General features: G+C 35.1%; 1 protein-coding gene across 2 annotated transcripts in view; it reads right to left on the bottom strand.

The window, feature by feature from the left end:
• Positions 1–397: 397 nt before the first annotated feature.
• Positions 398–11,624, bottom strand: part of CWC22 (CWC22 spliceosome associated protein homolog) — a 29,796-nt gene continuing 18,569 nt past the window's right edge. For both annotated transcript variants that reach the window (XM_061379224.1, XM_061379230.1), the window contains 6 exons: positions 7,347–7,424; positions 6,059–6,211; positions 5,024–5,151; positions 3,978–4,079; positions 3,677–3,873; positions 398–1,248 (listed from right to left, as the gene is read on the bottom strand). In XM_061379224.1, coding sequence (XP_061235208.1) covers positions 653–1,248; positions 3,677–3,873; positions 3,978–4,079; positions 5,024–5,151; positions 6,059–6,211; positions 7,347–7,424 — 1,254 coding nt within the window. In that variant the 3' untranslated portion in view covers positions 398–652. The remainder of the gene's footprint in view (positions 1,249–3,676; positions 3,874–3,977; positions 4,080–5,023; positions 5,152–6,058; positions 6,212–7,346; positions 7,425–11,624) is intronic.

Below are 11,624 nucleotides of genomic sequence, written 5' to 3'. Positions count from 1 at the left end.
CAGGATGTTACAGTATTAAAAAACATCGTGAAAAGCAACAGAACAAGTTGACACGCTTTCAAATGTGACGCTGAAACCAGCGATATTGCTTTTCCAGTTTTTAACTCTTGAAGAAAAAAAAATAAATAAATCAACTGAAGTATTTCCTGAAAATTTTGATCAAGCTTGCTTTTATGTTTGAGCAGTCAAAAGAATAAATGAAATGCCAGAAGCAGTCGCACTGATGCTGGAAAGCTTCATCAAGCCTACTCTTCTAACATTCACATTATAATCTCAGATTTTTACATTTATCACCCTAATCTCAGTATCTGACTTTCAATTAACAGGAAAAGTTAAAAACTGATCTTTATAGACTATGAAGTTACAAATATTTGAAACTAAGCGACAAAAACACACATTTCACAGAGATCTTAATAGTTTTATTCACAAAATAAAGAGCTTCATCTTTCCAAAGGAAGACTTTAACAGAAAGACTCAATGCAACAGTTATAAAAAAGTGATACTGAAAATTTGAAAAAGACTAGTAAAATTTACAAATGCAAACTATTACTTTGTACAAAATTTTTGTTTTCAAAGACAGTTCAGTAACATGTTTTAAGATACAGTTTTAACAGCTCAGAAACGCACATTAATTTCAGCCTCTGGCTAGGCATTATTTTCGTCTGTGTGGGGAGTTCTCTCTTCGTCTGTCCTCATTCTTTCTGGATTCTCTGGATTCCCTGTACTGGTCAGAATAATGGTTGTACTTCTCTCTGTGCCTCTCTGAACCATTTCTGTATCGATCTTCTTGCTCCTCCTCTCTAGGACTTGAATTATTATGGGCTCTCTCTCCAGATCTTGATCGTTCTCTTCTTCTACTGTGATGTTCATTATCTTTACTCCAGTGCCTGTAATTTTCATCATCAGAAAAAGAAGCTCTTCTGTCTGCTTTCTTGGGTTTCGAATTACTGTGTTTATTTTCTACATCCTTACTTCTTTCACGGTTCCTATCCTTTCCACTGTGGTAACTGTCTCTGCCATTGGACTCAACTCTGTGATGATATTTTGATATATCATCTCTCCTGTGCGATTCCCTCAACTTTCGGTGATTTCTTTCCGATTTGCTCTCAGTATCACTCCTTTCCTCTTGCTGCCTCCTTCTCATTTTTTTTTCATGTGATTTTCTTTTCCTTTCTTGTTTTTTCCTGGAACCTTTATCAGATTCTCTATTTTTTTTTTGCATTCTCTTTCTTTTGGCTTTAGGAGCATCTGAAATTATAAAACAATAAGGGAATAAAGTTACATTTTAATTTATTACCCTTGTTAAACTATGTAGAAAGTTCTAGTTTTTTGTTTTGGTTTTTTTTTTTCAGAAAACATTTGTGTATATGTATCTGGACAAAGGTTTCAAAATAATAACCTTGGACTTTATTCCCGTCCCGCCTGTCTCATGCAAAGGGGGAAAATTCACCCATTCTTTAATTGAGCAGGTACTGATTATCCTCAAATGTTTGTCTTCACTACAGGCTTTCTATTTTACATAAAATATGAAATTCTCCATAAAAGTGTGGGCCGACTATCAAGCCTAAGACTATTCTCTATTTTCCCTCCAAGCTTCAGTATTCTTAGTAACTCCACTGTTACTAACACAAGAACACTATCTTACAAGGAAACAAAAGGTATGCTGAAACGGCTTGAGACATTGGTACGGCAGCAACATTAACAATGGCCCTCGGGCTCATTTTCAGGAGAAACAGTGACAGCTTTGTTAACAATTTAAGACTAAACCTAACTTCCATATTTATAAATCACTGTACTGCTTACCTCAGTGGAAAAGTTTGCTCTTTTACAAGGAGCCCCTAGATTTCACTTGACAGTATTTATGAGTAACAAACATTTAGAATAAACATTAATTGACCATACTGTATAAACTTTAGCACCATAACAGCTGTTGCTAATCACTTTTTGAGAATACCACAGCCACAAACTGATTTAGTAGCACACCAAGTATCTGAATCCTGCAGCAGCTGCTAGTCTTATGTCTAACTTAAGGCTTTCTGGCATACTGATAAAACACAATGATGGATCAATTCGTATTTTTTGACATATTAAAATCAGTGTTTTCTCTACTATTTTACATCCATCAGAAAGCAGAAAAAGACCTGAGAAAGTAAATACAAAGAAACAAGCTGTTCTAGTAAGACGCATTTCGTCCTCTCCTGGACCCATTTTGGTTGCAGTGACCTCTCTATGGCAGTGCTGAGCTGAGCTAGCTGAAGAAGTTCCACACATTAGTTGTCAGTAAAACAGTAATCCCTTGTTTAGCTGTATGTTCAATTTCTCAATTTCTAATCATGGCATTTTCTGTTTTCTCTTATACACTGCACTGTTAAACCACTGAAGTAGTGTAGCAACACTCCTCTGAAAAATGCCTTTCAACTCTACCAAGTTATTTTAAAGATTTTTAAAGATTTAAAAAGCTGCAAACACACAAGATAGAGTAAGACAGAGTTACAACCAGTAAGGGACCTCAACCAAGCTTATAATTAAAGAACAGTTATCTCTAATTAGTGTTCTGGAATTAAGTACAAGAGTCAGAAGCAGGGAGGGGGGGAGAAGTTAAATCAGGCTTCAAAGTTATCAAAATGCAAGCTTTTATGAATGTGTTCCTAAATGGAGAGAGGACAAGCAGTAAAAAAGAAGGTCTTAACCTACAAAAATAAAGTGTTCATACTAGCAGACTGCAAACTCTGTTGGTTTGTCACTAAGGACTTAGCTCTCTGATTCCTATCAAGCAGTTGTCTGTGCAGAAGATCTGGCTCTTTGCTGAACCAAGGCCTTCTCTGACCCTGTTTAACTGTGACATCCTCTAGTGCTTTGTTGTCATTAATGCCATTAATATAATGAGACACAAATTGGATTTTGTACAATAAGGTTACTATGGAAAACAAAAATGCATTTCTAAAGCATGAACAGCTCACACCGCTTTTACCAATCAACATTTTCAGCTCAAAGGAATAAATCAAATTAACTCTGAATCAGCAAGCTTCTGTACTATAGAAAGTCCTGCTGTGTTATCATCTGCCCACACTATACCCAGTGCACACACTAACACACACTACTTTATAGATTAAGCAATGTTTATGACACTTCATGTCAAAAAAGAAGGTTCTACATCAGCAGGATGGTATAACATGCTAAACATTAATTATAATGCACAAAAAGACAAGAAACTAAGTTGTCAGCAACAGCTAATTTTTCCTTGGAGATTTCTCTACAGAAAAGAACCTTCACTATATCACAGCACAAACTCTTCCTGACTAAGAGGAATTAGAGACAGTTCACCAGTAAGCATCCCACAAAGATATCAATAAGGAATGAGCCTAATACCTGTTGCACAGTACTAGAACTTCAGCTTAATGTAAAAAAGTAATCTACATAACAATGTTTCTCAGATATTTAAGTCCATTAAAATGGAAATCAGTTTCTCTAAATTTTGGCATAAATTTCCATTAGCAATATTCAGTATTTTAAACCATGTGCATTTAAAATCATTGATTAGTTTCTAAAGCAGAGGAACTGACACTGTCTGTAGCTAGATTTTCCACAAAATAAGTATACACAGAAACAGAAATTAATAGGTGTATAGAAGTAAATAAAAGACATGCAAATAGTTACATAGCTAGTGTTTAAGTACCTGAGTCACTGCTGTCATCACTAGTAGATGAGGAGTCACTGCTGCTGGATGATTCTGAGCTACTACTGCTGCTGTCAGAATCAGAATCTGAGGAAGAGTCTGTCTCTGAAGACGAAGAGGAATCTGATGACTCAACATCTTGTTTCTGTGTCATTATCATCTTTGGTGCATTTTTAAGATGCTCCCGTAATTCATCCCTAATTAACAAGAAAATTTTATTTTTAGTTGGGTGGGTTTTTTTTTTTTGGCAGGTGTGAGGGGAGATAAGGAAAGTAAGTATAAAATAGTAAGTGTTCCTTACGTTAGTCCTCCCAGGCCAATGGAAGTGAAGAAATTGATGGCAAAGCGAGTGTTTCTTGGGTTATCCCGAGGCAGCAATCCCTCAAAGAAAGGCTGCAGTGTTCTGACGGAAACAAACATCTAAATTAAACACTATGCCTGCTTAGCACTAATTCTCATTGACATTAGTAAGCTGAAAAAGAAACTGCGTGTATCTCCATAGGACAGCAAAAAATTTTCTCTTCCTGCATTTTTCTATACTTTCATTGTATCTGTGATGCATCTTACCAAAATGCTACTTAAAAATCTGCTCTTTTATGAAAAGGAGCTTCTTCACTCATAGAAGTGACATATATACTGTTGATTATGACAACAAAAGTCTGATTCTGTGAAACCCTGAGGAGACTTGTCGAATTGCAGCAGCAGCAGCCTATGATAGCAAAGGATACCGCTGGTTGATTAAGAAGTTCAAAGACTTAGGTATGTATGTTGAAGTCCCAATCAAACAGGGCCCTAAATATAACTTCAAATTCAAATTTACATGAGTTAAAGCATCTACTTAATTCTTCATCATACATAAAGAATCCCACCTTACAGGAAATAGTTCAAACAACTGAAAGGAACACTGGGAGAATGCAATGTATTAAATCACACAAAGGCTTAAAAGCATGTGTTATTTAAGCTACACTTGAGGATAAGTAACTAATCCTAGAAAAACTTATCAATAGTTAATGTGTTTTTCCTAAATTTTGTCATAAAAAGAAGCCACAATAACATTTATTACACACCTATATAGCTGACAATACATATAAGTAAACTTGCACTTTGAAAATTTTTATACAAGCTGAGCATTACTGGCAAATAAAATTGGTAACAAACTGACAGTATCATGCTCAGCTTAATGGGACTCTTTGCAAGGACTAAATCTATAAATGAGCTTAGTCTTGAAGTACTGCAGCTACAGAACTGCAGTTTTAGTTGAACTTGAAACCAAGAGTTCTTATTTGTACTTTTTCAGATAAAGAAGCTAATTGAATTCACAATTTTGAAAATAAAATTTCAACTTACTCGTCTTTTAATCTTGCATTTAGATTAGGAAGTCCCATATATTCACTGAGTTCCTGAAAGAATATTTTGACAAAAATTCTGCTGGAGGATGTGGTAGTTTCTTCACTCAGTATTATACATTCAAGGACCTGAAAATATTTAGAAAAATATATATAGAAAAACCTTAAGCTTAAATATACATCCTTTTACTGATCTTAAAAACTTCTATCCTCCTAAAATAACTAAACACTGATTTCCCCCCTACCCACCCCTCAAGAAAGTAAATCTTGTAAATCCCTAATCAAGACTTTCTTCCTCAAAAATTCCTTTCTACCATCTGGAAGCAGTTTCCGATCATATTTATGCTAGTAATTCTTTAAGGACTTACTTTATCCAGCAAAACTCCACAAGAGCATGAACTGTTGGGAAATTGCACATATAGGGCTTAGAGGCTAAATATTTGGACTTGTTTGTGCCTGAAGAATGACAATTAGACTGGAATACAAAATAAGACTAAAACAGCATGAAAAGAGAAGTTACCTTGATATTTATTTCTTCACTTGTAACATTGTAGTATTATATCTCAGAATGCAAGATTGCTTTTATTTGGTACTTAAGTCACAAAAGATCAATATTTTAATATTTCTTGTATTTCTATAAAGCCTCTAATTTTATATATAAATACTATTTTAAAAAGTTTCTTTAGTCTTGTTTTTTTAGGGGCAGTTCAGCTATTTGGAGACAGTTCTACTTTTAAAAGTTCAAAATTCTAAAAGTAATACATTTTAATCAACCAATTTCAGCTGAGCTCCAGAAAATAACAGTTCAAAATAGCTACTTCAGAATGGGCTGGGAGGATGACTATGCAGAGGGGGCAGAAAGAGGATATGGAATAAACCAGAATCATTCAACAGAATCTGAGAAGACAATCCAGTTTGCTACAAATACAAGTAGTTCCAGATTGCAGAGTAAATACTAAAACTAATGTAATTGTTTCAGAATACAGGAAATTGGTTATTGAGAAAGAAATCTAGGACAACAGCTTTTTTTACTTACACTCCAGGGAATTGAATCGGTGTGCAGTAGATGAGCAAACATCTTGGCAACATTCCGCAGTTTGTTTGTTTCCAAACGATGAATGGTATCATATTGTTCTTTGAAAATAGCTTCAAAGGATTCCATATATTCTTTTTTTAACATGCAAAAACGCTGAGACAACATTGTACAATTTAAACAACCAGATTAAACAAAATATTAAACATGCAAATAACCTACATGTAAGTGACCTAATGGTGCAAATATTTACTGCAAGGTTTTCCTTTTAAATAACCCCTGAAGGAGAAGACTATACCTTCATATGGATATATTCATTGCTTTCAGCAGTTTGTTGGAACAAGAAACTCATCTGCATTGCAAAGTAGTAATTATCAATTTTGAACTACAGCAAGATATTCAGCAATTTCTTTTATTTCTGCACATCGAATATTTTCACCTGATGTAACCCCATCAAATGTAACTTTTTATACAGGACATCAATGAATTACTAAAATTAGAGAGATAGCAGGTAAGGCAGTTTGGTCAGAAACATTCCAAAGAACATGGAAATTAACATTTATAGTCTACTAAACCTGTAGATTCATCAGATGGTGCTTTGTAAATGACTGCAGAAATATTTCCTCAAATAATGCTTAAAAATACAAATGGAAAAAGTCACTGCGATTCAGCATAACTTGCTCACTTTAGAAGACAAGTATTTTATCTTAACTCATCAGATCTGTCAATATCATAGATAAAGAAAACTTAACTAAGAAATAGCTGTAACTAAATTTCCAATCAGTTACACAAAACTGAAGAGATAGCTGTTCACTGAAAAACAAACAAAAAGACTGAACAGAAGGTATTCATTCAGTCTTGTGCTCTAAAGAAAAAAAAAAAACCCACAACCCTACTAAGCAGCTTTGAACACAGTGGTCGGGAGTCTCCAAAATTAAACTTCAGTACTGTAAAAAGGATACCTTCTTTAATACTTTAACCTCTTTTTAGTACCATTCCTTTGCCACTGATTTATTGTTCTACCTTAATGAGAAAGGAGGAAGGTAAAAATAATAAAAAAAAGCAATGATATGAAGAGAAAATTAGTTTTCTCATTCTGCATTCACTATGCTGATTACAATCAAAAAGTTAATCTAATTCACTAATTCAACCAAGCAATATAAACATTTCCAGAATGCTAGACTATTAGTATTATTTATCAATTAAAATGTTAAGTTTGACAAACAGAAAAACAGAGTAAACCAAATTAAATTATCTACCATAAAGTGTAAAATCTGAAAATAGAACTCACCCCCGCCAGTAACCCGAAGAATTTCTCATATGTTCTTTGCTGAGCACAGCAGTCAAGTATCATATTGCAGAGTTCTTTCTGGTTTAAGGAAAAAAAAATATTCTCTAGGTAAATTCACTGTAGCAGCAAATACTGAAGAAAGCCTTACAGAGATGCAACCTTTAAAACAAGAACATTTACATATAACTTCATTGGCAACACCAGTAGTTTCCTGAATATCTCATTTTAAAAATTATCTGGGACATGAATATGAACTTTCACCATTTAAATTTCCTGTTTGGCTTAAGCTAAAATGTATGCATTAACACACTGTGTATCTAACCAACATAGGTCAAAACTAATTTACAAATTGACTTTACCACAGTGCAAAAAAAGAGGTGTAAGATAAAAAGGGAAGGTTTTGAAGGTTTTTCTTGTAGTTTTGTTTGGTTGTTTGGGTTTGGGGGTTCTGTTTGTTTGGGTGGGGTTGTTTTGTAATTGCGCCAATCCCTGCATTTATAGAAAATGGAGATTCTTCACAACTTCCAAATGTCAAACTACCTTACAGACAAACCATTTGGCAACTGAAATACAATGTGCATGCTTAAGGGAGTATTTCCAAAATCAGAAATATTTGTAGATTTTGGTATATACTAGTATCTTGAATTACCCGTCCATAATTTTCACAACCACCTCTGCTTACCATAAGCAGGAGGCAGTGTTTCACTGCAACTGCTTCACTGGAGAGGCCTGAGGCTGATGTTCAGAAAGACTAAAGGCATCCGTGGGAGGCTGACTGAAGGCTCTGAGAGGAACTTTTCTAAAGAAGCTGTTTTAGGCTCATGTTCCGAATCACTCTGCAGAAGAGCACCTTTCATTCTTGGCTAGACGAAGCAGAGGAAACCTAGCTAGATGAGCCTCCCAAAACTTTTATGCATCCCCCATCACAAACAGCCTCCTTTCTATTTTTTTCCACCATCTCCATGGTGGACATGGGTGCAAACACCAGCTGCAGTATTCACACAGAAGATGCTCTCCTTCCACTGGTATCAACTATCTAGAAGAGTTAGTCCCATTGTTTTGACATATACATGTGGTCTGTCTCCCTTTCTCCTTATTCCCCAATTCCGTTACCCCAAGATCATTGCCAAACTACCCACTGGCAGCTACCTCCTCCTATCTTTCACACACGCTACACCAAGAGCCAGAGAGAAACACGCATCAGTGGATTCTGCATTGTTAGGACCAGAGGTCTTCATTGGCTGAAGGCGGTGATCTAGGTAAGTAGGCATACACAAGTTTAAAAAAAACCCCAGCAAACTTACCCTCTGACTTACTATATAAGCTCCAGGTAGCTATACAGCTATGAAATGGTTTAGGGCACATTCTGCAACATTACGACAAGTGAAGCAAGCTTTTATACAAATTAAGAGCCATGAACTACATGACACTTAAACAGGACTGAAGGTTTTTCCTCACTAACTTTTTTTATTATTATTTTTTCATAAGACCAATACCATAGCATAAATCGATTTGTGATATTCCCAAACAGGTTTTCAGCTGCCAGTCATGTATGTTTCACTGCTAATATCTCTTTCAACTAATAACAACATATCCATAAAAAATACTGGATAATTTCAAGCACTTTGTCCTCTCTATAACTTAAACTAGTTTACTGTAACATATACCCACTTGTGCTATTCTTACAAGCATGTATTCCAGAAAGTAACATTTTGGCCATCATAGAAACTCAAATAAAAAGCCAATCCTGCTGAGCAGGAAAAAAATACCCCCTCCAAATAGCAAGGCCATAATGTATCAAACAAGCTTACAGATGCACTTAAAGGCATTCCTTTCAATGCTGTATTAGTGTTATATATTAAAATGCATATTAACTTTTTATATCTTCCTGTTTTACAATAATGCTGCAGTTAATCAGTTTTTAAACAATAAAAAGGGTAAAATGCTGATGCCACTGCTAGTAACATCAGCACGACTTGAAAAATTTCTGCCTAATCTTAAATGCAATTACAATATTGGTATCCCCTGTGGTTTACAGTAATTAAGTATTTTAACATTTTAATTAAATATTACAATGATTTCTAGGAGGGTATCTTAAATAACCACAAGCATGAAAATAGATTAGCCCACAAAGACATTCTTGCTAGTATTATCTAAACAACTCCAAGTTAGGTCTAGAGTAACTGCTTTCCAATAAACTAACTTTCAAATTCTTTAATTATTTTTTGAGCAATGAGACAAGTTCATGTGGCAATTCTAGATTCATTTATAGCTTTAAAGGTTAGTAAACTTATTTCTGTACTTGCAATGAGAATAGGTCTGTGATGTTTATGATAGGAAGAGCCCGTGTTTTTTTAGTCCATCACTTGCTTTAAAGAATACAGTGAATACGTTTCCCAGTTTCACAAGCAATTTGTATACTGTGCTTTTCCAACAGTTTTCATACAATGCTCAACAAGTGATTATTTAGCTTAGTTAAAATATGAACGGCTACCTACTCATGAAGTAGAATGCTTTGACAGTATCTGAAAACCAATACATATGGTGAATGACCTTTTGTAAAAATCTTTAATTGATTATTGTATCATGGAAAATAAAGGCACTTCCCAAAACTGCTAAGACAAGTAAGGAGAAAGTTCCCTCTACATACAGTGCATTTCTTACAGTTCTCCCTAAACATTTCTTACTTTCTCTTACCCAAACAGGATAAAGGTTTAGACAGATCATGGCTCAATCTAACATGGAAAGAATCATCATACATTTAAAGATGCTAAAGGGTAAATTAGGAAAACACACACACACAAAAAAAAATAATCAGACTTGCTTCTTTCCCCCACAGCTTTACCCTGCCCACTGTGTATTTTCTCAGCTTCACACAAAGGCTATGTTCACTGTAGAGAGATGAACTAAAGCAACTTGGTCTTCTCACTCGCTTTTGATCGTGGGTTCCTTTTCACAGTTATACTCCCTCCCATACCTTCCTTCTTTCCTTATTTTTTGCAATTTCTTTTAAGATTTGCATTTAGCTAAGACTGCAATTTCAGAGCTGCCCCCCAGGCTGTCTCCAAAAGGAGGCATCCCTCTCCCTTTCCTAGCTAGAAATCATGGAATTTCCACCTTCCCTTCCTTGACAGCCACACAGCTCTCTTCCACCACTGCATACACAAGCTGAAGCAATCATAAGAGATCCCCACCCTGTAAGTTAATGCGGCTTCTTAAAAACATAACTAGCAATGCCAGCACTTGTTTTTTAAAGTTTCTTCAAGGAACTAGTGACACTGATTGGCTGGAAGCAAACCTAGTAAAGGACATAGGTTGGTCTGATTAAATGCAAAACTGGGATTATGTAAAATTAGTGCCTTTCATTTTACACATGTGCACAGCTTTTACAGATGCGACATTTCTGCTTTTTCCTACTTTATTTCAGCTGAAGTGTATTTTACTTCCACTTACTACCTTAAAGCTTTCCCTACTGCTGCGTATTTTAATGCGTATCACCATCACATGTGCCTAATTTTCCCAGCATCTCTTCTCTTTCTCTACTTTGTTTGTCAAATTACAAAGAGCCAAGGCCAGGAAAGCCATGGAAGATGTTTCACTAGGAGGTGGCCTCTTGGCAAACTACATGCAGTGCTTTTGGCAGCTACTATACTGTGCCTCCAGGCTTGTCCTGTGTTTGGTCACCTAATGTCTTTCTCAACTTTTTTTGTCCTTCTTTACCATTTTTTACCTAAGCTGATTTTATGTGGAGAGCAATGCAAGCTTAAAGCTTGATACGGTTATCAAAAGTCTTGCACAACTCAGACCTATAACACTTTACACAGGAATTATTATTTGGATATAAAGATATATACATCTTTAATCCTGCCACTACAAGTCTGCAACACAACACTAAAGAATCTGGTGAAATAATACATTAAAGCTCCACAGTGTCTGCTTCCCTTCCACCTGAAGGCTACCCACACAAAACTAAATTCAGCTTAATTCTGCATGCCTTCTACACCTTCATTTTGTAGACATTACTGTACATGACAACATACACAGAAAATGCAATAAATTTCCCAATTATTTAATGAAACTGACTATTTTTACCTCATTGGTATCTTTATGTCATAGAGATAGGCAATTTTGGAGTATCCTATGATTTTAAAATATTTTAACATAAATATCACCTGCACATTTATAAAGCACAGACTGTTTTCCAAAAACCACAAGTAAGCTAGTTAACTAAGATAGTTGAAAATTAGTCTTAAGATTTTATTTTCTAAAAATTTATTT

Source organism: Neopsephotus bourkii, unplaced genomic scaffold (genome assembly GCF_033783945.1).
Source record: "Neopsephotus bourkii isolate Nb327-2 ecotype Australia unplaced genomic scaffold, CSIRO-AGI_Nbou_v1 NB_196, whole genome shotgun sequence".
NCBI lineage: Eukaryota > Metazoa > Chordata > Aves > Psittaciformes > Psittacidae > Neopsephotus > Neopsephotus bourkii.
The sequence above is the reverse complement of the archived record's forward strand: the minus strand, read 5'-3'. Positions and strand labels throughout refer to the sequence as shown.